Source organism: Callithrix jacchus, chromosome 11 (genome assembly GCF_049354715.1).
Source record: "Callithrix jacchus isolate 240 chromosome 11, calJac240_pri, whole genome shotgun sequence".
NCBI classification, from domain to species: domain Eukaryota; kingdom Metazoa; phylum Chordata; class Mammalia; order Primates; family Cebidae; genus Callithrix; species Callithrix jacchus.
In genome coordinates, this window is record NC_133512.1 from 90,159,758 (window position 1) to 90,184,165 (window position 24,408).

A 24,408-nucleotide genomic window follows, 5' to 3' on the forward strand; every position below is an offset into this window, starting at 1 on the left:
AAAGGTGAAACTCACCCTTTATTTGGGGGGTTGGAGTAGTAATTGAATGAGGCACATTGCAGGAAGCAAGTCCATTTCCTGCATCATCAGCAGAGAATGATGGGGACCCGGCTGGGACAGCGTGGCCCACGTGAGGACCACAGACCCCCCAGATACCGCTGGAATCAATTTCACATCCCTGTGACATGCCCACTCATGGGTTAATCCCTTCGTGCCTCCATTTCCCCTTCTGTGAACTGGGGTTACCGAGGGTTCCTTGCTCATAGGCTTACATGAGGCCCCAGTGTGTTCGTGCATATAACGCATTTAGTCCAGATCTCGTTCCATGCAGATTTATCATTATTATGAAGTGTCCATTGCTTCTAGAGGGCAGCGGTGGGATCTTGCTGTCATACAGTTTATTTTTAAAAATATCTATGCCATAGACCTACACAGACTCTACAAAATCTGTTTCTTCAGAGAGGTGTGTGCGTGTGCACGTATGTGTTGGGGGGAAGAGAACACCACGTAAGTGATTTGGATACTCAGGGCCCTCACGCTCGACACTCACCTAGATGTTGTTCTAAATATAGACTGCACACACTTCGCCTCCTCCCCCCTCCTTTCAGGCTGCCCATGTCATCCCCACGGGTGACCGTGTCCCCGGCCAGCCGGTGATTGCATATGTCACATCAGCATTTGTCTTGCAAACTTCCCCTCACAGAATGTCCTCTCTGCCAGGTCCATCGTCTGAGTGCCACGCTCGGGGACCTCCTGCAGGAGCACGAGTCTCAACTCTCGCCTGGAGCCCTCCCCTTTGCAAAGCCCCTCAAAATGGAGAGGAAGGAATCAGAGCACCCCGAGGCTTCCCTGTCTTCAGAAGAGGAGACTGCCGGAGTGGAGAACGTCAAGAGCCTGACGTACTTCAAAGACCTGCTGGGGCTGCAGCCACATTTGCAGCCCGGGGCCGGCAGGTTTGCAGAGCTCCAAAGCCTGGTGCCCGAGCCTTCGAAGGAGGAGCAGAGCCTTCCAGCGGGTGCTCGGGAGGTGCTCGGCGACGGCCTGCAGTTGGAGGTCAAGCCTTCCGAGGAAGAGGCGTGGGGTTACATCGTGACGGACAGAGAGTGAGTAGCAGCCTGGACTCAGGTCCTGTGCTCGGAGGGAGGGCTCATGTCCCAGGGGCTGGAGGTGGGGCGCCTCCTTGCTTTGAGGGAAGCTTTTGCTTTTATTGTAAGTATCTTTAACTGAATAATGGGGTGCAGGCATCCCCGGAGTCTTAGGTGGGGAAGGTGGCCAGGTGCCTGGCTGGTGGCTCCTCCTGGTGCTTCTGAGCTGGGCTCCAGAGCTTGAGGGCCATTCTCTGAAGTTCATCACACAAAACCAAACCAAGCAACTCCCTTCCTGGGTTCTTGGTCCTGATGGGTCACCTGCGGGCAGTGCCTCTCTGCAGGTCAGAAACACCTTCAGCGGGGACCAGACAAGGTGGGAGCTCAGGGCAGGCATGGCTGCAGCAAGGCCTGGGCATCATGGCTCTCCCAGCATGCCCCGTGCAGGAATGTGGGATGGGATGTGGCCCTCAAAACTGCTCCACGTCAGACTCCTGACTGTTAGGAAGGACTCCAGGCGCTTTATCTGTGTTGCACCAAAGTGGCCCCAATATCCTGGTGTGGGCGCCCTTCAGAGGGAAGAGAGGCTTCACAGCAGTGCTCTTTCCCACCCTCATGTCGACCTGAACTTAACAAGGTTCAGAATTCAGGCATCATGGGCCCAGCAAGGCGCAAGTGGTTGGCCCGTTCTCAGGTCACCCCATTATCAAATCTGACATGTTATGCTTTGCTTTGTACAAGTTTTGTGTTTTCTTCGAGTGATGGAAGCGGCGTTTCAAAGAGAAGGATGTGTCTGGCTGGCTGTACACACACCCATGTGTGTGTGTGTATGTGTGTATATGTGTTTGTGTGCTGGATAGATGTGTGTGTCTGTGCATATGTATATGAGTGTGTATGTTGGGTAGATGTGTGTGTGTGTATATCTGTGCATATGTATTTGAGTGTGTGTGTTGGGTAGATGTGTGTGTCTGTGCATATGTATATGAATGTGTATGTTGGGTAGATGTGTATGTGTGTGTGTCTGTGCGTATGTATTTGAGTGTGTGTGTTGGGTAGATGTGTGTGTATGCATGTGTGTGTATGTGAGTGTGTATGTTGGGTAGATGTGTGTGCATATGTATATGACTGTATGTTGGGTAGATGTGTGTATGTGCATCTGTGCATAAGTATACAAGTGTGTATGCTGGGTAGATGTGTGTGTATGTATGTATGTATGTTGAATAGATAGATATGTGTGTATATCTGTGCATATGTGTGTGAGTGTGTATGTTGGGTAGATGCAGTGTACACATGTGTATGTATCTGTGCATATATATGAGTGTGTATGTTGGGTAGATGTGTGTGTATCTCTGCATATGTGTGTGTGTGTGTATCTGTGCATATGTATGTAGTAATTTTGCCTTTTGGTTCGGATATGCATCTGTTCAGGTATTTCCTCCTTGGTTAAGAAGTCCGTCTCATTTCAAGGATTATTCATAGTGGAGGTGGGAGCTGCATTACAGCTAGAACCCATCTCTCCTGCGCACTCTGAGATCCTCCCTGTGCTCAGCCTGGTGCTAGCTGTCGCTGTGCTGGAGATGCCACATTTCATCTGGGAGAATTGGTGGCATATCATAAACTGGGCAGAAATATTTTATCTTGAGCTCAAACCACAGAGTGTATATCAAAGCCTCACAACACAGACACGCAGCCTCAGAACACAGACACACGGCCTCAGAACACAGACACGCAGCCTCAGAACACAGACACGCATCCTCAGAACACAGACACGCGGCCTCAGAACACAGACACGCATCCTCAGAACACAGACACGCGGCCTCAGAACACATTACTTAGAACCTGCCTGTGTCTGTGTTCTGAGGATGCGTGTCTGTGTTCTGAGGATGCGTGTCTGTGTTCTGAGGCCGCGTGTCTGTGTTCTGAGGATGTGTGTCTGTGTTCTGAGGCCGCGTGTCTGTGTTCTGAGGCCGCGTGTCTGTGTTCTGAGGATGCGTGTCTGTGTTCTGAGGCGGCGTGTCTGTGTTCTGAGGCCGCGTGTCTGTGTTCTGAGGATGCGTGTCTGTGTTCTGAGGATGCGTGTCTGTGTTCTGAGGATGCGTGTCTGTGTTCTGAGGCCACGTGTCTGTGTTCTGAGGATGCGTGTCTGTGTTCTGAGGCCGCGTGTCTGTGTTCTGAGGATGCGTGTCTGTGTTCTGAGGCCGTGTGTCTGTGTTCTGAGGATGCGTGTCTGTGTTCTGAGGCCGCGTGTCTGTGTTCTGAGGCCGCGTGTCTGTGTTCTGAGGCCGTGTGTCTGTGTTCTGAGGTCGCGTGTCTGTGTACTGAGGCCGCGTGTCTGTGTACTGAGGCCGCGTGTCTGTGCTCTGAGGCCACGTGTCTGTGTACTGAGGCCGCGTGTCTGTGCTCTGAGGCCGCGTGTCTGTGTACTGAGGCCGCGTGTCTGTGTTCTGAGGCTGCGTGTCTGTGCTCTGAGGATGCGTGTCTGTGTTCTGAGGCCGCGTGTCTGTGTTCTGAGGTTGCGTGTCTGTGTTCTGAGGTTGCGTGTCTGTGTTCTGAGGCCGTGTGTCTGTGTTCTGAGGTTGCGTGTCTGTGCTCTGAGGCCGCGTGTCTGCGTTCTGAGGCCGCGTGTCTGTGCTCTGAGGATGTGTGTCTGTGTTCTGAGGCTGCGTGTCTGTGCTCTGAGGATGCGTGTCTGCGTACTGAGGCTGCGTGTCTGCGTTCTGAGACTGCGTGTCTGTGCTCTGAGGATGCGTGTCTGTGTTCTAAGGATGTGTGTCTGTGTTCTGAGGTTGTGTGTCTGTGTTGTGAAGTTGCGTGTCTGTGTTCTGAGGCTGCGTGTCTGCGTTCTGAGGATGCGTGTCTGCGTTCTGAGGTTGCGTGTCTGCGTTGTGAAGTTTCGTGTCTGTGTTCTGAGGTTGCGTGACTGTTCTGAGATTGCATGTCTGCGTTCTGAGGTTGCGTGTCTGCGTTCTGAGGTTGTGTGTCTGCATTTTGAGGTTGCGTGTCTGTGTTCTGAGGTTGCGTGTCTGCGTTTTGAGGTTGTGTGTCTGCGTTCTGAGGTTGCGTGTCTGCGTTCTGAGGTTGCGTGTCTGCGTTTTGAGGTTGTGTGTCTGTGTTTTGAGGTTGCGTGTCTGCGTTGTGAAGTTTTGTCCTGAGGATGTGTGTCTGTGTTCTAAGGTGGTGTGTCTGTGTTCTGAGGATGCATGTCTGTGTTCTGAAGTTGCATGTCTGTGTTCTGAGGCCGTGTGTCTGTTCTGAGGTTGTGTGTCTGCACCAGCAGAGCCAAGGGAGGTGCCTGCCTCAGCCCCTAGTGACACAGACTCTTAACACAACCGATTCCCACGTGAGATGAAACACCCTGTGCTGTGACGTCTCCCCATTATCATGACCAATTCCCACATGTGATGAAATGCCCTGTGCTGTGGACGTCTCCCCATTATCATGACCAATTCCCATGTGTGATGAAACTCCCCATGCTGTGACGTCTCCCCACTATCACGACTGGTTCCCACGTGTGATGAAACTCCTCATGCTGTGACGTCTCAGCGTATAACAACTGATTCCTATGCATGGTCAAATGACCCATGCTGTGGCCATCTCCCTCCCTAGGAGACACTGCTATGTGTGCAGCGTGTGTGGTATGAGGTGTGTGTGATGGGTAGTGATGAGTGGTGATGTGTGGTGTGGTATGTGTTGCATGTGTGTTGTGTGTATTGTGTGTTGTATGTGTGGTGTGTGTTGTATTTGTGTTGTGTGTTTGTGTGCTATATTGTGTATGTGTGCTGTTTATTGTATATGTGGTGTGGTATGTTTTGCATGTCTGTTGTTTGTAGTGTGTGGTGTGTGTTGTCTGTGTGGTGTGCAGTATGTTGCATTGTGTGTTGTATGTGTGTTGTGTGTTGTGTGCATGGTGCACAGTGGGTTATATATGTGTGTGTGGCATGTAGTATGTTGTATGGTGTGTGTTATGTATTCCATGTGTGGTATGTTGTATGTGTGTTGTGTGCTCTGTGTGTGTGTGTGCTGTTTGTGTTGTGTGTGTGCCATGTGTGTGTGGTGTGTGGTTGCCTGTGTCTCTTCCTCACCCTGTGCTGGAGCCTGTGTGTGTGTTTGTGTGTCTCCCCTTCTCACCCTGTGCTGGAGCCTGTGTGTGTGTGTGTGTCTCCTCACTTTGTGCTGGAGCCTATGTTGTGCTCTGTGTGTGTGTTTGTGTGTGTGTGTCCTCCTCTGTGCTGGAGCCTGTGTGTGTGTGTGTGTGTGTCTCCTCACCTTGTGCTGGGGCCTGTGTGTGTGTGTGTGTGGTATGTTTCCTCCTTACCTTGTGCTGGAGCCTGTGTGTGTATGTATGTGTGTGTGTGTGTGTGTGTGTCCTCCTCACTCTGTGCTGGAGCCTGTGTGTGTGTGTGTGTGTGTGTGTGTGTGTGTCCTCCTCACTCTGTGCTGGAGCCTGTGTGTGTGTGTGTGTGTGTGTCTCCTCACCTTGTGCTGGGGCCTGTGTGTGTGTGTGTGTGCGTGTGTCTCCTCACCTTGTGCTGGAGCATGTGTTTGTGTGCGTGGGTGTCTGTGTCTCCTCACCTTGTGCTGGACCGCGTGGGTGTGTGTGTGTCCTCCTCACTCTGTGCTGGAGCCTGTGTATGTGTGTGTGTGTCTCCTCACCTTGTGCTGGAGTGTGTGTGTGTGCGTGTGTGTGTGTGTGTGTGTGTGTCCTCCTCTTTCTGTGCTGGAGACTGTGTGTTCCTTGTGCTGGAGCATTTTGTGTGTGTGTGTGTGTGTGTGTGTGTGTGTGGTTGCCTGTGTCTCCTCCTCACTCTGTGGAGCCCTGTTTTCTCCCACAGGCCCCCTTGTTGTGTTTGTAGACACTGTGTGGTTCCCTGCAGGTGTCCTGGGGACCTGAGCCACAGTTGCAGGGGGACAGCCGTCCACCCCCTCCCCCAGGGTAGGAGAGAGACGAGCGCCCAAGAGAACCACTTTATCCGGTCATTTAAGGGCTTTCCAAACGGACACTGAGGTATTCACCCGGAGAGCAGGAGGCCGCTGTGCTTTGCCAGGGCACCTGCAGGGCAGCGATCCTGCTCGTGGGCTCACCCTGGAGGGAGGGACAGAGGGGCCGCTGTCTGCTCAGCCTGGCACTTTCTGGGGGAGACTGCTCCCATCTGGTCATTTCCTCTCTGTGCTTTGACTGTCCAGTAGAAATAAGCCAGGGCGTTTCTTTGCATTTATTTTCTTGTAGTGCATTTGCTGATGTCTTTGGGACTGGAATGTTTACCTCCAACAAGCAGTGGGTTAAATAAAAAAAAGATCGTGTTTTCTTGGCTGACTTCTTTTCTTTTCCTTTGCAACTTCAGTTGGTTGGGAGATCCCGGGTGAAGACAGCACAGCTTTATGTCGGCAATTTGTACGGCTGTGCGAGGCACAGTGCACTCAGTGAGGTTCCCCTCTCTTCTTGCAGAGAGATTGAGGTTTTTGCTGGTGCCAAGAGAACACCGTAGGAGGACATTGCCACTTCTCATCCGAGCCCCCCCACAGCGAGTGCCTGCCCAGGTGCCAGGGCCTCCCCTGTGGCTGATTCTGTGGGTAGGGCCTCCCATGTGGCTGATTCCATGGGTAAGGCCTCCCATGTGGCTGATTCCATGGAAGGAGGACATTGCCACTTCTCATCCAAGCCCCCCTACAGCGAGTGCCTGCCCAGGCATCAGGGCCTCCCATGTGGCTGATTCCGTGGAAGGTGGATGTTGCCACTTCTCATCCGAGCCTCCCCACAGCGAGTGCCTGCCCAGGCATCAGGGCCTCTCGTGTGGCTGATTCCATAGGTCCATAGGAGCAGGCTTGTCCAACATAGTGGTTGAACTTAGAGATGTCACAAACATGCCACTGTCCTTCAGAACTGAGTTGCTCTGGAGAGAGGAGACGCCATGTTTAGCTTTGAGAGTCCTTCTCGCTGTCCTTACAGGCACTCCAGCTCTGACTCTGACCTGATAAAAGTGTTCATGCCTGTTTCTCTTCCACAGCAGTACTAGCGTCCAGGTATTCAGGGTGAAAGCTGCCACATGCAGACACAGCACATCGCACGTGCTGGATCCTTCCACTGATTTTCAGGATTAGGTCCAACTGCTTTCTGAGGAAGTTGAGGCCTTGGAATGACAGATGACGGCCATGTCTTTTAAAAATGAAATGGAAATGGCTGTGTGCTCATGGTAGGCAGTCCACCCTGTCTTGTCTGCTTCACAGAATGGAGCCACCACTGCGGTGACTCCTCTGCTTGCCCGGCTGCACCACCAGCCTTGCCAGGCAGAGGTAGGAAGGGTGGCCCTAATGTCCTGTCCACTTTGTGTAACTGGAGACATCGGCCTGTGGGGCAGCAGGTTCACAGACACACGCTGGGCTTGTAAACTTCCTCATTGTCTTCAGGGTGTTTTGAGAATCTTCTTGTGGATGCTTCTGTTGGTTTCCATATTGGACCGTGGGGGGCATAGGGCCGGGAGACACTCATGAGGCTCAGCGGGGCCCCGGATTCATGGCAGAGCCCCTCCCGTGTCCTCACTCTGTCCCCTTGGTTTGAAACATGCTAGAAAAGGAGAGTCATGGAATTTAGTAGCAAACATTGATGGGAACTTGGCTTATTCTCTGCACAGGGCAGTAGGTTTGGAAGAAGCAAACTCAGATGAGATGTGGCTCCTGCCATTGAGGAGTTTGCAGTTTATTGGGGGAGGCAGGATTAAAATATGAAACTACTAGAGACCTTTTAAAATAGGCCATTAGTGGTTCTCATCAAAGCATAGAGGGAATTTTAGGGAAAGGCCAAAGAGAAGCAGTTTCTGTCTTTGTCCATTCAAGTGGTGTGGCCAGTGTCTGCCTTCTCCACCTGCCCTCTTCCTAATGGCTCCAGGGATGGGGAGGCTCTGGGAGGCTGAGGTGCAGGGGGCTGAGGCGAGGCAGATCAGCAGTGGGAGCAGGCAGGCTGGTCCCTTGGAGCAGCCACCCCCAGAGCCAGACAGAGAGTAAATCTCAGGCCCTGCGGGAGCACAGGAGCCAGGAGGAGGGACCTGTAGCCACAGGGAAAAAAGCAAGGGCTTGTCTGGAACAGGAAAGGAATGAGGGGCTCTCCGGGAAGCATCACACTTGCTTGCCAGGAGGGGCTGGCTTGGAGTAGGGAGGCTGGCTGGATGGGCAGCCTGGCACTGTCTCAGCTGGGGGAGCTGACCTGGCTGTGGTGAGTCATTGCCCTGTCCAGCTACAGCCTGAGCTCACCTTCATGTCCCACCCTGGCTCCCTTCCCTTCTCCTCCCTTCTGGCCCAACATCCGGCCATTCAGGCCTTTTCTGACACTGGCGCCCCTCACAAGCTGTTCAGATGGCTCTGGAGGATGTTTTGGGGCAGGGGCTGACCTGGGTCAGAGCAGACATCCAAAATGTGCAGGAAAAGAGAGGACACCTGGGACCCTCCCCTTCCAGTGGCTGCTCTTTAAAGGAAAATTGCTTGTTTCTCAATTGTAAAGTTTCACAGAAAGATACCTTGAAAAATCCACTTTAAAGAATGTGCCGCAGGCGTTCCTGGGAGATGGAGCGAAAGGAGCTTTGCCAAGCAGGAACCTGGCCCAGCTTTCTCTGTGAGCCACGAGGAGGGTTCCACTGAAGCAGAAACAGGACCAGGACTGGTCCACTGCCCTGGATGTGGAAAGCAGCCACATTTCACGGCACCTTTATACTCACTGCCTTATTTGATCTCTCCCGCGCAATGTTTTGTATTGTGTTAAAATATGTATAACGTAAAATGTACCATCTTAACAGTTTTTAGGCATGGAGTTCAGTGGGGTTAAATACATCTGTGCTGTTGTGCAGCTGTTGCCACTGCCCATCTCCAGAGCTCTCTTATCCTGTAAAACTGAAGCTCTGTCTCCGTTAAACACTACCCTACCCCAGCCCCCGGCACCCTTCACTCCACTCTCTGTCTTTGTGAATTCAAGGATTCTAGGACCCTCACGTGGGTGGACAGACAGGATTTGTCCTTTTATGCCCAGGTTATTTCAGTTAGCATCATGTTTTGGGGTTCATCCACGTTGTCACATGTATCTGAATTTCTTCCTGTTCAGGGCTGAGTAATATTCTACTGTTGGTGCAGGCCATGCTTTGCTCCTCCATTTGTCCTTCAATAGGCCCTTAGGTTGCCCCCCATGCTTTAGTGATTGAGATAATGCTGCTGTGAATGTGGGGCACTAACATCTCTTTGAGACCCTGTTTTCAATTATTTGGGGTAAAGTAGTCTCCCCTTTATCCAACTTTATCCAAGGGGAGACTTTCCAGGACCACCGGTGGATGCTTGAAACATCAGATAGTGCAGAACCCTATACAAACTTTTTTCCTGTACATACATACCTGTGATAAAGGTCAATTTATAAATTTCACAGAGTGTGAGAGTAACAACAATAACTAGTGATAAAATAGAACAATTACAACAATTTACTGTAATAGAGGTTGTGTAATATGGTCTCTCACTCTTTCAAGTATCTTCTTGTACTGTACCTTAGGTACCTGAAAGCACAGAAAACAAACTAGCTAAGCGTGTGGGACAAGGGGGACTACTGTATATTCCAAGGTTCATAATGTAATTCTATGTTTCAGTATTTTTAGGACTCTCCATTCTCTTTTCCACACTTGATATACCATGTTACATTTTCCCCAGCAATGCACAGGAGTTCCACTTTATCCACATCTTTGCCAACATTTATTATTTTCTGTTTTTTTCTTCTTATAGTATCCATCCTGATAGGTATGAGGTGGTATCACACTGTAGTTTTGATTTGTATTTTCGTAATGATTAGTGACGTTGAGCATCCTTTTATGTGCTTTTGGTCACTTGTATATTTTCTTTGGAGGAATGTCTATTCATGTCCTTTGCCCATTTTTAAATGGTATTGTTCGTATTCTTGTTATTGAGTTTTAAGAGTACCCTGTATACTCTAGGTACAGTATGAAGTTTCTTAAATAGTGATATAAGTGTTTAACTTTCCTTTAATAGTCAAAATTGGAATTTTACGTTAAACTAAAAATGTAGCAATAATACACTTACAGTGCTGTCTCTTATATAACAAACTCAGCTTTGGTTTATCTAAGAATGTCTTAATTTATTCTTCATTTTTGAAGTGCAATTTTGTTGGATATAGGATTCTTGGTTGACAGGTTTTCTGTTTTTTTCTTTTTTTTGTTTTCTGTAGCACTTGGAATATATTGGTTTACTGCTTCCTGGCCTGCAAAGTTTCTGCTGATAATATTATCGGGAATCCCTGGTGTGTGATAAACTGCTTCTTTCTTGCTGCTTTCAAATGTAAAGGGCAAATTATCCATTTGTTCTTATCTTTTAAAAATTTAGCTAAAATGTATCTGTTTGAGTTAGTTTTACTTGGAGTTCAGTGCTCTTCTTGGATGTTTATATCCATGCCTTTCATCAACTTTTGGGAAGTTTTCAGCTATTTTGAATGAAAACATTCAAGTATTTTCTCTGCTCCTTTATTTCTCTTTTTTCTTTTTGGTAATTTTCTCTCACAATTTATATACTGGTTCTCCTGGTGGTGCCCCACATATCCCTTAGGATTTTGTGACTTTTCTTCAATCTTTTTTTCTTTTTGTTTACTTAGACTCAATAATTTCCATCGTCCTATCTTCAAGTTCACTGGTTTTTATTTTTCTTGCTCAGCTCTGCCTTTTAATCTCTCTAGTGAACTTTTTAATTTCAGTTATTGTACTTTGAGCTTCAGATTTTTTTTTTAGGTTTTTCTCTTTATTGATATTGTCATACATAGTTTTCTTGCCTTTCTTTACATCTTTTTTTTAGTTCTTCAAGCATTTTTATGACAATTGTTTTAAAGTCTTTGCCTAGTCCATCTGCCATCCAGTCCTGTTTTAGAGACGATTATTGTTGACTTACCTTTTTCCTCTGAATGGGCATCAGTTTCCTGTTTCTTTGTATGCCTTGAAATTTTTTGTTGAAAACTAGAAATTTTAATCTAGCTCTGGAAATCAGATTGTCTCTCTATAGGTTTGCAATTGGTTGTTTCTCTTTCTTTTAAAATCGTTGTAGGCTGTCTCTGTGCCGAGGATCAGCCTGAGGTGTAAACTTATGGTCTTGTCTGAGCCTTTCTCCTGGGCATGTGTGGTGACTTTGTAATTTTCCTTGTACATTCAGTTACTTTTGAATATTCTGGTGTTTAATTTCTAGCTCCCAAAAGGGGAAAAGGAGAAAAATGAAGGTGGGAAAAATGGGCGTTAGCATTTAAAATCCCCTGTAAGTCACTTTGACCAGAGGGCAAGGAGCAGCAACAAGGAGGTGGCCGAACGATGGCGCCCTCCTCCTTGCCTGCGCCTTGGTGATGAGAAGCGGCAATCAGCAATGAGACCACAGATTGCCAATATTTGGAGGACAAAGTCTGTATTGCCTGTTCTGGCTCCTGCAAGTGTGTGCAGGCAGCTCCAGGAACATGTGCACAACTGCCTGCCACAAGGGATAGCTCATATTGTGATAAAAGCTGACGTTGACTGTAAGGTGTATCCAAACCTTCCCCTAGGAGTCGGGTGCCTTCATTAGACCTCAGAGTTCAAGGATTGGTTGCATCAGGCAGATCTGACTAGCACAGTGTTGCCAGATGGGAGACAGATTCCTTGTGTGTCCTACTCACCATCGTCCCCAAATTCATTCCTGCTTTACTTAAGTTTTACAGAAACTTTATAAAGTGAGTGGGGTTCATTTAATAGTTTACATTTTAATAATTTTTTAAATGTTGGGTTTTTTTTTACATTCTTGACATTTTCCTGTTCATTCATTCATGCAGTTAATGCCAAGGTAGAGTCTGCTGGTGGAGTGAGTACTCATGGTGCACATGTGCAGGGAGAGGTGCGTGGTGCAGCAGCCAAGCCCACCCCACGTGGGTGAGGTCCTCACTCCCACACTCCATGCAGGCTGTGCAGAGTGGGCCTGGCTTATAGAACCCCCGTACCAGTCACTCACCTGTGCTAACCAGGCTCCTTCCCTCTTCCATCTGAGGGTGGCGCAGGTGGAGTGTGAGGGGTGGGCTCAGTGCAGACAGTTCAGAGCCCACCCAGTGCTGTCTTAGCGGCCTGATGCCTTGCAAGCAACACAGACTCACGGTGTTTGAGGCTGACCTCAGGACCTTTCCTCTGTCCTGGGGCTGTCCCTCAGTCCACTCGCAGTACATAACAAAGTACTATGGAGGGGGCAGCTTAGAAGCAATAGGAATTTCTTCCTCAGTTCTAGAGGTTGGAATCCAGATGCCAGCAGATTTTGGGTTATTGGTGGACACTTCCAGGTTGCAGATGGCATTTTCTCACATGGAGGAGAAAGAGCTACAGAGCCTTTTGTAGAGGGCACTGATCCCATTAGGAGACTCTGCCTTCAAGACCTGTTCACCCCCCATAGGCCCATCCTCCTCACACCTTCACCTTGGGGCTAACAATTGGGACATACAGATTTTAGCCAGTTCATAGCAGCCTGCATCAGAAAACAACATCAGCCTCTGCCGTCCCTTCTGCCCTGCAGAGCCCACCTTCCTCACTCACAGCTCTGAACACCTGCCTGTGACCATGTTCATTCAGTCACCATCACCATGGTCCACGCTGCATGACCTCAAGTCTCACTGAGACATTCTGGAGGCCGCCCGCTGCTCCCCTTGTGTCTCCTCTGGTCTCCAACCTGTTCTTTATCCAGGGGAGTAAACTTTCACTGTTGGTGTTGCTGTTTTGGATATGGGGTCTTGCTTTTCACCCAGGCTGGGGTGCAGCAGATATTCACAGGTGCGGTCATAGCTCACTGCAGCCTTGAGCTCCTGGGCTCTAGTGATCTGGGCTCCTCAGCCTTCTGAGTAGCTGGGAGCAGGAGTGTCAACTTTTAAATGTCTGATCAGCACAGTGCCCTTGCTTAGGCCCTGTTGATAGCTGGTCATTGTGTTTGGGATGAGGAGCACCGTGTAGGTGGCCCCCTTCCCCCCAGCCATCTGTGCCTGCCCAGCCCCTTCTCTCAAGTTCTCCAAGCGACAGTGCTGCCTCCGGGCATCTGCTTCTCTTTGCACCCCTGTGCCCACCTTTTGCGCTTCATGCCTTAGACTAGTGACATGATCCATCTTCTCAGCCCTGTGGTAGCTGGGGACCCTTCTGGGGCTCCCCTATCCCAGCCTGGACCAGGTTCTCGTTTAGGCCCCAGGACCCGGCTTCTCTTTTCCCTGGCATGTGCCATGGGTTTTTATGCACGTTCTTTACTGTTGCTCCTGCCAGACTGGAGGCTGCTGGGGCCACGGTCTCCTCCTCCTCCTCCCTCATCTCTGTCTCCATAGCTCCTGGCTCAGCCTGGTACCCCTAGTGCTCAGGAAATCTTTGTTAGATGAAGAACAGAACATTCCCACACAAGTCTTCCGCGTCCCTCCCAACTAACGTGTAGACTGCCTGAAGCTGAGCGACCTACGTTAGCCTAGGGTTGGAGTCATGTGGCTTTGCTAGTGGTTTTATGGTGTGGGAGTTTGGCCCAGGGGTTCCCAAAGCAGGTGCCTGGACAGCAGTGTCAGTACTGCTGGGAATGTATGGGAAATGCAGATTCCCAGGCCCGACCTGTGGCCTTCTGACTCTGAAACTCTGAGGGTGGGGCTGGGGCATCTGCATTCCGACAGCCTTCCGGGTGAGTCCCTGGCCCACGCAGGTCCCGGAGCTCCGGACTTGGCAGGGAAGGTGTGTGGTTTGTGCGGGCACCCTCATCGTTCTGTCGCTATGATCAGGGCTCCCAAACCGGACTAGTTGTCACATTCGCCTGCAAGGGATTTTTTTGGTTTTATATTTTGATTTTAAATACATTATCCTGGGCTCCAATTCCAACTGCACTGGCTGGGAGGACAAGCATGGGCCTGGATGCCCTCCCTGGGTGGCTCTGAGGGGTACCCAGATGTGGGGGCCACCGGCCTCCCCGGACTTACAGGGCTTTTGGGACAGGCTCCACCCTGAGCCCAGATGTGGCTCCTCCCTGAACGGAAGGCGGCCAGTGCCCCCGCTGGTCCCAGATGGCTACATGCCTCAAGGTCATGGCCAAAGACGGTGGGCTGTGTCCCTGGTGGCCACGACAACACCTTGTGGCATTGATGGCATCGGATGGCTTTCTCATTGCTGGGCGTAAGCCTGTGAGACCACCTCAATGTGTCTCTGTCCCCAGGAAGGATTCATAACCCCAATAACTAAGCTCTCTCTCCAGCTGATGCAGTAGCGCTCAGGCTAGACTAGTCACTGTGTCCCCGCTCACTCACCTGAACCTGCAGGCCCTGCTGGGGTCTCCCCAGGGGTCCCTGAGTGGAAGTCGTGAGTAGAGAATGCCTAGGGTCTCCAGGCCTGGTGCCAGCTCTGTTACCAGCACCCCACTCCTGCTGGAGGCTTCTGTCTGCTCCAGGGTGTGCAAGGCCGTGCCCCACACCCGGCACCTCCTTGTCTCATCATTCCCATCCCTACGCTGTTGACCTGATGCATCTCCCAGCTTCACAGAAACCTCCCCTCCTGCCCCTAGAGTCCAGGGCGGTGCTTGCAGTGCTGGCTCCATCTCTCCTTTCCTACCCTCCATCCCTCCAATGCTGAACAGGCTGCGGTCCCCATAGCCTCACAGAAGAGCTCCTGCAGGTCCAGCCACAGCCGCCAGGACCCCCCATCCTCATCTCTCTGGACCGGTCAGACGCTCGGCCCTTCTGCTTGGAACTCTCGCAAGCTCACTGCCTACCTCTGGGACAGCCCTTTCCTTTGCCAGTTCCTCTTATCACCCTGACCCTAGATGCTGGGGGGAGCCAGGGCTCCGTCTTACATGCTCCAGCACACAGGCTGAAGTCCAGGACCCAGAAGTGGGCAGGGCCGGTGCCCTGAGGCTGAGGAGGGTCTGCTCCCAGCCTCAACCCCGCTGCCACTGGCCTGAGACGACCTCAGCTTTCTCCCCCTGTCTTTGCACCATCCTGCACTGTGTGTGTGTCTCTGAGTCCAGACCCTCCTTTTTTTTTTTTTTTTTTTTTGGGGGGGGAGGAAGGCAGGAAGGAAGGGAAGAAGGACGGTAGGGAGGAAGGAAGGGATGAAGGAAGGAAGGAAGGGAGGAAGCGGGGAGGGAGGGAGGGAGGGAGGGAAGGGAAGAAAGGAAATCAAGCAATGAAAGAGACATTGCCGACCTGGATCTAGAGGTTTACAAGTTGATTTCTTTTTTTTTGAGAGAAGGAAAGAAAAAAAAAAAATAAGTAAAGGAGAGGAAGAAAGAGGAAGAGAAAGAGGGAGAGTAAATGGAAATACTGCTTTATTTTGAAAAAAATTGGGTATTAATAATGGCCAATCAATGTTTCATTTAAACTAATGGGTAGGTGTGATGTGGTATTGACAAGAATGTATATTTTGTGTATTTGAAGTGGAGAGCTCTATAAATATTTATTAAGTTTACTTGTTCTGGATCTGAGTTCGAGTCCTTGATATCCTTATTAATTTTCTGTCTCATTGAATCTAAGTCTCCTAGCTGGGTGTTAGGATCGTTAGCTCTTGTGGCATTGATCCTTTTACCACTATATCTTTGTTGCTTTAAAATCTATTTTATCCGATACAAGAATTGCAACTCCTGCTTTTTATTTATTTATTATTTATTTTTGCTCTCCATTTGGTTGGTCAATCTTTCTCCATCCCTTTGTTTTGAGTCTTTGTGTATCCTTGCATGTGAAACAGGTCTGGATGTAACATGCCGTTGGGTTTTGGCTGTGTCTTTTGATTGGGAATTTAGTCAATTTAAATTTAGGGTTACTGCCATTTGATGTTGACTGGCTGTTTTATCCATGTGTTGGTGTAAATTCTTCTTTATGTTGGTGCTCTTTACTTTTTGGTGTATTTTTAGAAAGGCTAATACTGGTTGTTTCTTTCTGTGTGTAATGCTTCTTTCAGAAGCTCTTGTAAAGCAGGCCTGGTGGTAATAAAATCTCTGAGTTCTTGCTTGTTCATAAAAGATTTTATTTTTCCTTCAGTTGTGAAGCTTAGTTTGGCTGGATATGAAATTCTGGGCTGAAGGTTCTGTTCTTTGAGGATGTTGAATATTGGCCCCCACTCTCTTCTGGCCTGTAGAGTTTCTGCCGAGAGATCTGCTGTAAGTCTGATAGGCTTGCCTTTGTGGGTTATCCGACCTTTCTCTCTGGCTGCCCTTAGTATCCTCTCCTTCGTTTCAACCCTGGTGAATCTAACGATTATGTGCCTTGGGGTTGCTCTTCTTGAGGAATATCTTTGTGGTGTTCTCTGTATTACCTGGGGTTGAATGTTGACCTGCTTTGCTAGTTTAGGAAAATTTTCCTGAATAATATCCTGAAGGGTATTTTCCAGCTTGGATTCATTCTCTCCGTTGCATTCAGGTACACCTATCAAACGTAAATTTGGTCTTTGCACATAGTCCCACATTTCTTGGAGACTTTGCTCATTCCTTTTTATCCTTTTTTCTCTAATCTTTTCTTCACATTTTATTTCATTAAGTTGGACTTTGACCTCTGATATCCCTTTTTCTGCTTGAACAATTCGAGTGTTTAAACCTGTGCATACTTCTCGGAGTTCCTGTATTGTATTCTTCAGTTCCATTAATTCACTCATACTCCTCTCTAAGTTGTCTATTCTCAACAGGATTTCATCAAGCCTTTTGTCAAAGTTCCTAGTTTCTTTACGTTGGGCTACAACATGTTCTTTTAACTCACCGAAGTTTGTTATTATCCATTCCTTGAAGAGTGATTCTGTCATCAGGAGGCGCTCATTCTCCATCAAGCCTTGTTCCATTGTTGATGTGGAACTGTGATCATCTTTAGAGGGAGAGGCGTTCTGACTTTGAGTATTCTCAGCTTTTTTACGCTGGTTTCTTCCCGTCATTGTAAATTTATCCTCCTCTCGTCTTTGAAATTACCAACTTTCAGATTAGGTCTCTTGAGTGGAAGTCCAGGTTGTTAGTTCCCAGGGCCAGAGCAGCGGCGTTAAAACTGATGGTGCTTTTCTGCCCAGGATTCTCCTGTCGGGCTTCCTTCTTGTTTCCGTAGTAGGCGACTCTGCCTTCCCGGGGCTCCAAACCTCGGTCAGAAGGGGAAGCCGTCCCGTTTACTCTGCTCCGAGAGCTGCCGCGCCGAGGTGCCGGCGGAACCGCTGCGCCGACCACGAGAGTCGCGCTGGCGACCCGTGTGTTTCCACCACTGGGGGATCTTCTGCTCCGTGAGCGACCAGACTTTGTCTGAAAGTGTGGCGTCCTCTAGTTCTCCGCGCCTTCCCTGAGAGCTGCAATCCCGGGATGTTAGCGATCGGCCATCTTGGATCCGGGAAGCCAGACCCTCCTTTTTATACAGACACCACTGACATTGGCTTAGAGTTCACCCTAACGACCCAGCTTAACTAAACCTGTGAATGCCCTATTTCCAAATAGGTTCACATTATTGGATTTTAGGGTTTCAGCATGTGTTTTTAGGTGACATAGTTTAACCCATCACAGCAGGATCAATTTCTGTTCGCTAACGTCTCTTCGCTGCCTTTCTCCTGGAATGTGAACCCCTCGAGGGCAGGGCTGCTTTTGCTGTCCGTTGCTGCATTTGGAAGCAGTGCCTGGCGCCCTGCGGGCGTCCTGCACGATCGGTGGGTGAGGAATGCAGGTGCCTCCGTCCACTGGAGGGAAAGCCTTTGCCGTCCAGCTTGGCTTTTACATAACAATGTACTTTAAATACCCCACTAACGTGTCACTAACAGAATTTCACGGGCAGCTCGTGACTTTCAGCCTGAACGCTGCCCATTGAGTTTGGGCATCGGAGCTGCAAACTGCCGTGGCAAAGGCTTGCGGCTCTTGACGGAACAGGCTCCCAGCCAAGCGGCCTTGAGGGGAGTCTGCGGCCACGGCATCTTCTGGGAATGCCCCTGCCCGCTTCCCTGAGTTGCTGTCAGTGGGCTGGCTGCCTGGTTTCCACGTGCACTCCTCCATTGGGTGGTTAAATCACCCCTTACTGGGGCCTGGTTCACATCAGAGATGAGCCGATTAAAAACAGGTGCTTTCTCGGTGCGCCCGCGCGTCCACAGCCAGAGTCCCGGCACCCTGCGCGCCCGCCCGCCCACAGCTGGAGTCCCGGCACCCTGCGCACCCTGCGCGCCCGCGCGTCCACAGCCGGAGTCCCGGCACCCTGCGCGCTCGCCCGCCCACAGCCAGAGTCCCGGCACCCTGGGCGCCTGCCCGTCCCTGCCTTCTCCCTTCTCCCCTTTAGTGTACTTTTACTGAAGGCTGAGAGGAGCCAGTGTCCACATGGGAGGCCACGCGGGCTTCCCACAGCCCCGTCCGCGCTGCACTGTTTGTCTGACAACTGGACACTTGGGTGACCCCTCGTGCCTGAGGGAGAGCTGACCCCAGGCTGGGAGAGCAGGGTATGTGTGTGGGCGCCAGGAAGGAGGGCTGTGGAGCCATGGTGCTTTAGTGCTCCAGACTGGTGGCTCTGTGGACATTTGAATGTACATTTCCCCTGTGGTGACTGCTCCCCCACTGTCCTCCGCAGCCCCCTGCGCCCCGAGGAAGGAAGGCAGCTGGTGGAGGACATCGCCCACCTCCTGCAGGTGCCCAGCAGCACCTTCGCTGATGTGGAGTAAGTATGGGGTCCTGGGGGTCCTGCTGGGCTCATGTGGCTCAGTCACAGGGACTGCGTGGGAGGGAAGGAGCTGCCAACCTGAGGATCTTGTTAATTACACGAGGGAACCTGTTTGGAGAGGTGAAAGCAGCTTTGCTAAGTTATTTAGAGACAGGGGAAACCTGTGTTTAAGGGGAAGAATGAGAATCTTCTGAAGGGCGGTGTTGGTGCTGCCAAGCATCTCACTGGTACTGTAGGAACCACCCAAGGCTCTAGAACCTTCTGCAATACCCTGTGCCAATGTGTGGGAGCCTCTGGATGACCACCCTAGAGAATGCTGCGGCAGCATTCTTGAGAACACGGGGGAAACGTCATTCACTCACTGACCCCTTCACACGGCAGTGACGTCATTCACTCACTGTCCCCTTCACACGGGGGTGATGTCATTTGCTCACTGTCCCCTTCACACGGGGGTGACATCATTCACTCACTGTTGCAGCCCACACTATTCCTAGGGCACAGACACATGCAAAGAGCATTTTCAAGGACATGGGCAGGAAAGGACCTGGAGGGCAGAGGCGGCCCCTCACATGGTGGGGCTCTAGCAGGTTTCCCTGACATGGGGTGGCCCGGTAGGCAGCCCAGGTAGCACTCTCAGCAGGGACAGAGAGGCCATCTAGGGACCCAATATGTACAGCAAGAGGACCCTACAGGGTGAGCATAGTGAGATGGTCTGACTAGAGCTGAGGGAGAGTAACCCTGAGGTCACCTGGGAAAGGGAAGACTGGAGGGCAGGAGTCGTGTCCACATCCAGGTAAGGGAGGTGCAGGTACACGGCAGGTGCAGTAGTGATGGAAACGCAGGGATTCAGGGAAGAGAGGGGCCAGGGGCATGGGTGGGGCTGCAGTGGATGAGTGGGCTGCAGAGATCCAGGTGAGAGGTGACAGGTGCATGGGGCCCTAATTGGCAGGGTCATGCCAATTTGCTCATACCAGGTGAGCACAGGGGCACATACTTGGGGCTGCAGTGGGCAGGTTTGAGAGATCCACGTGAGAGTGAGACCAGGTGCAGGGTAAATACAATGGGAAGAGGCTATGCTGAGATGCAGGTATTTGGGGGGCAGGTGTATGGGCCTGCAGTAGGCAGCAGAGGTGCAGAGATCCATGTGTGACAGGGGACAGATGCATCAGGCTGCAGTGGGCAGGGACTTGTTCAGATCCAGTGAGAGAGAGGGCAGCTGCATGCCTGCTGTGTGCTGGAGCTGTGCAGAGATCCATGCTGAGAGGGGCAGGCACAGGGCAGATGCAGATATCCACATGAGAGGGGGCACGGTCATGGGCTGCTGTGGGCAGGAGACATGAGGAGATACAGTGGGGAAGAGAGCAGGTACAGCATGACTGCAGTGGGTGGCCACGGAGTGACTTCTGCCTGGGAGGCAGCAATCGAGGAATTGTAGACTGGCAGCTTCAGGGACGAGGGTAGATCTGAGTGCACAGCATGTGTTGACCTGCACAGTGTGACACCTGCCCGTGGAAACGCATGCAGCTGGGGCCTCAAGCAGAAGTCCTGGTGGCCCCTGGGCATTCAGGCATTTCCCCCGTGGCTTACCATGGGGAGGGCCTGTTGTCCCAGGGCGGCCTGGGATGTTTGGGTGCCCAGGATTCTGGGGGTGGGGGTGGAGGTGGGCAGGGGTTGTGGCTGTTTCCCGCCTGATAGGAAATGCATCAGTGTTTCAACTTCTGATGTGACTGATGGTACTGCATATGTATGGGGTGGTTTTCAGCACACCAGGGACTTACAAGTGGGGAGGGATTGAGGGAACTTCCTAAGGGTTTGATTAATAGACACCGTTCTGTCAGGTACCTGGACGACTCCTAAGGGGCGCTGTCCAGATGACTCAGGGGACAGATCTGGGTAGGTGTAGATGTCATAACTTCAATGTACAGTGGACAGGAAGGTCCCAGTTTCTGATGGGATCAGCAGATGGAGGTAAGGGAAGAGAAGAGGGGCAGCGATGTGAGCACACCCATAGGTATGTGTGAGAACAGACAAGCCTGCGTGTTGGCTTTACCTTGGTTTCTTGTGAGGCAGCTCCCACAGTCAGGGTTTTGGGTTCCTAGGGAAGAAATATTAACTCCAGGGAAACCACACTGGACAAATTTCACAGAAGTTGAAAATAGAAGAAAATCCCAAGACCAGAAAGAACTGAGATGCTTCCAGGGTCTTAAAGTGTTTCTCTTTATGCTGAAGGAGTATTAGATAATCCAGTTTTATGGGATCAGGGGGAAGTGACTTTTCCTCTCGAGGCCATAGTTTTATTTTGAAAATTAGAGGGATTTGCCTATTGATCTTTAGTGATTATTCAAGAATTAATCTTCTGTGAATCTGTGACCTGGAACACTAGTCAAAATCATGTAGCAGGCACTCTGTCACCTTCAGGAAGCAGGGCACAAGTAGTGTGACAGGGTTATATCCCCAAGGGCAGTCCCACAGGCAGGGGTTTGTGTGTAGAGGCTCATTTCATCAGCCCTGAGAGATGCTCTCTTTATCAGCGTTTTGGGGATTCCCAGAGTGGTACACTTTTGAGTAGTGATAAACAGTCAGGAAAGGGGGAAATTGCTTTTGCCAGATGATACATGAAGGTGTATGTGTGGAGGCAGGGATGGAGCTAAGAAAGAAGCTGGAGCCAAGGATGGAGGTGATGGTGGAACTTTGGAGGAAGCTGGGCTAGAGCTGGGTGGGAGCAGAGATGGAGATTGGGATGGAACTGGATAGAGAGGGAGATGAGCTGGGATGAAGCTCAGAAAGGAGCTGGAGATGCCACTTGGAAGGAGTAAGGATAAAAATGAGATAGAGCAGAAATGGACCTGGGAGGAAGCTAGATAGAGCTGAGGATGGGCATGGATGGGGCTGGGATGGAGCTGAGAATGAAGCTGGGTGGAGCTGGATGGAGCTGCCTGGAGCTGAGGATGGAGCTGGATGGAGCTGGGATGGAGCTGAAGATGAAGCTGGGTGGAGCTGGGTGGAGCTGGATGGAGCTGGGTGGAGCTGGAATGGAGCTGAGGATGAAGCTGGGTGGAGCTGGATGGAGCTGGGATGGAGCTGGGTGGAGCTGGATGGAGCTGGAATGGAACTGAGGATGAAGCTGGGTGGAGCTGGATGGAGCTGGGATGGATCTGTGGGTGGAGCTGGATGGAGCTGGGATAGAGCTGGATGGAGCTGGGATGGAGCTGGATGGAACTGGATGGAGCTGAGGATGGTGCTGGATAGAGCTGAGGATGAAGCTGATGGAGCTGAGGTTGGTGCTGGATGGAACTGGGATGGTGCTGGGTGGAGTTTGAAGCAGCTCATTGGAGTTGGGATGGAGCTGAGGGTGGAGCTGGAGTGGAGTTTGGTGCAGCTCATTGGAGTTGGGATGGAGTTGGGATGGAGCTGAGGGTGGAGCTGGGATGGTTTGAAGCAGCTCACTGGAGTTGGGATGGAGCTGAGGGTGGAGCTGGGATGGTTTGAAGCAGCTCACTGGAGTTGGGATGGAGCTGAGGGTGGAGCTGGGATGGTTTGAAGCAGCTCACTGGAGTTGGGATGGAGCTGAGGGTGGAGCTGGGATGGAGTTTGATGCAGCTCACTGGAGTTAGGGATGGAGTGGGGATGGAGCTGGGGATGGAGCTGGAGTGGAGTTTGAAGCAGCTCACTGGAGTTGGGATGGAGCTGAGGGTGGAGCTGGAGTGGAGTTTGGTGCAGCTCATTGGAGTTGGGATGGAGTTGGGATGGAGCTGAGGGTGGAGCTGGGATGGTTTGAAGCAGCTCACTGGAGTTGGGATGGAGCTGAGGGTGGAGCTGGGATGGTTTGAAGCAGCTCACTGGAGTTGGGATGGAGCTGAGGGTGGAGCTGGGGTGGAGTTTGAAGCAGCTCATTGGAGTTGGGATGGAGCTGAGGGTGGAGCTGGGGTGGAGTTTGAAGCAGCTCATTGGAGTTGGGATAGAGCTGAGGGTGGAGCTGGGATGGTTTGAAGCAGCTCATTGGAGTTGGGTGGAGGTATCATGGAGCTGAGCGTGGAGCTGAGGATGGGGCTGGAAGCAGTGCGGATGACCTGGGGTAGAGCTGCGGCTGGTGCTGGATGGAGCTGGGATGGTTTTGATAATGGGTGGTTATTGGCTCTTCCTCAAGCTCCCCACCACTGCTGACAAGGCCTCCATCAGTCCTGCTCTCTCTCTTCTCCCTTCTGTTCTCCTCTTCTGTCCCTGTCTCAGTGAGCCCCGCAGTCTTCATCTCCTCTTTCATCTTGTGAGAGGCCCTGCTGCTTATCTTGGTGTCTTACTGTTTCCTCATCTATGACTTTTATCCATCCACAAATCCCTGAATTTCACAGAAGTAGCTTTGCTCCTAAGTCGCGTTGATGACGTGTCTTCTGGAGCCTTTCTCGGGAGTCGATGAGCCTGAGCTTCGCCTGACCTCCACTGTCCTCATCCTGACCTTCCTCAGGCCTTCTGATGCCCCAGACTGCTCCAGAGAAAGTGTAGTGACAAACCACAGAAAAGAAACCTCAGGGACAGATGCCCCAATGCTCCACTGCCCTAAATCCGTCTCTAAGAACCAGCAGGAAATGTGTCCAGGCTGTAAACATCCCGGGCTGAGCGGGACGATTGGATGTTGCAGGCATTACAAAGGGCAGCGTGGCGTGGCCCTGACACTTTGCTGACCGTCTTGTTCAGTGGGGGCCTGCAATGACCTGGCACAGAGAAGGACATATAAGAAGTGGACATCCGTCCCTGCTGCTGAGCTCTTTGCAACCTGGCTTACGAGACAAGTCGGACAGTGCTAGAGAAGGTTCTAGAAGTGCCAGTGACCTCAGGCATTCTAAGTACATCTCAGGTAGGGAAGTGAGGCTGGAGAGGAAGGCGGTCTCCTGGGGCCCAGAGCGCAGGCCCTGCCTTGGACATTGCCACTCCCTGGCCACAGGAATGTTAGTCCAGAAAGGAGAGTTTTCCTGATGGTCTTTGAGTCTCTCCTCTGTGCAGGGCTCTTCACGTTCTTTTTCCCACTGCTGCTATTTTATTTTCAACCTTTTTACTTCTTACTTTGGATTGGAAGGACCCACCTGCCGTCAAGTATCCCAAATGGTTCGAATTGCATTCCTTTCCATGAAGGATTCCACCCCAGGTCTGTGTCTTTGGCACTGTCCCTCCCAAAGGCCCCAGGAAGGGGCCTGGTTTTAGGACTCAGGAGCTCACCCTGGGCCCAGGCCAGGCGCACAGGCAGGATGAGGCCACAGGTAGTTGAGTGGGAGCCTCGCACTGACCGCAGCCAATTATGGCGGGTCCTTTGCTCTAGGTGCTCGCGTCTGCTTGTGCTGTCAGACAGGGACAGGTGCGTGTCTGGACACCCAGGCCTGACTGGGTCCTGCTTATTTCAGAAGAGGGGCTCCCCATGCACTGACGCCTCAGCTCCTGTCCTGTCAGGCTTTCTGTCTAGGACCCAGCTCTGATGCCGCTGAGGAGCATGAGGCACTGTCCTGGGGGCACGTTCTCCTGGGTCTGCAGTGCCTTCCCTGCACCATAGCCCCCAGCACGTTAGGCGGGTGCTGTCTCTCCCCAGACCATCAGCCCCCCCGTTCCTCTCTGTGTTCTGAACCTGGTTCAGTGACTGCAGAGGGGTGCGTGTTAAGTGCAAGTGTGATGCAAGCCTGATGTGGTGAGTCTGTGAACAGCGAA

The 24,408-nt window shown here is 51.2% G+C and overlaps 1 protein-coding gene across 16 annotated transcripts in view; it reads left to right on the top strand.

Moving 5' to 3' along the window:
* Positions 1 to 24,408, top strand: part of PTPRN2 (protein tyrosine phosphatase receptor type N2) — a 1,018,236-nt gene that overhangs the window by 430,413 nt on the left and 563,415 nt on the right. For 14 of the 16 annotated variants that reach the window (XM_078343304.1, XM_078343314.1, XM_078343301.1 and 11 more), the window contains 2 exons: positions 721 to 1,103; positions 18,628 to 18,714. In XM_078343304.1, coding sequence (XP_078199430.1) covers positions 721 to 1,103; positions 18,628 to 18,714 — 470 coding nt within the window. The remainder of the gene's footprint in view (positions 1 to 720; positions 1,104 to 18,627; positions 18,715 to 24,408) is intronic. The other 2 variants (XM_078343302.1, XM_078343300.1) reach the window with 1 other exon arrangement.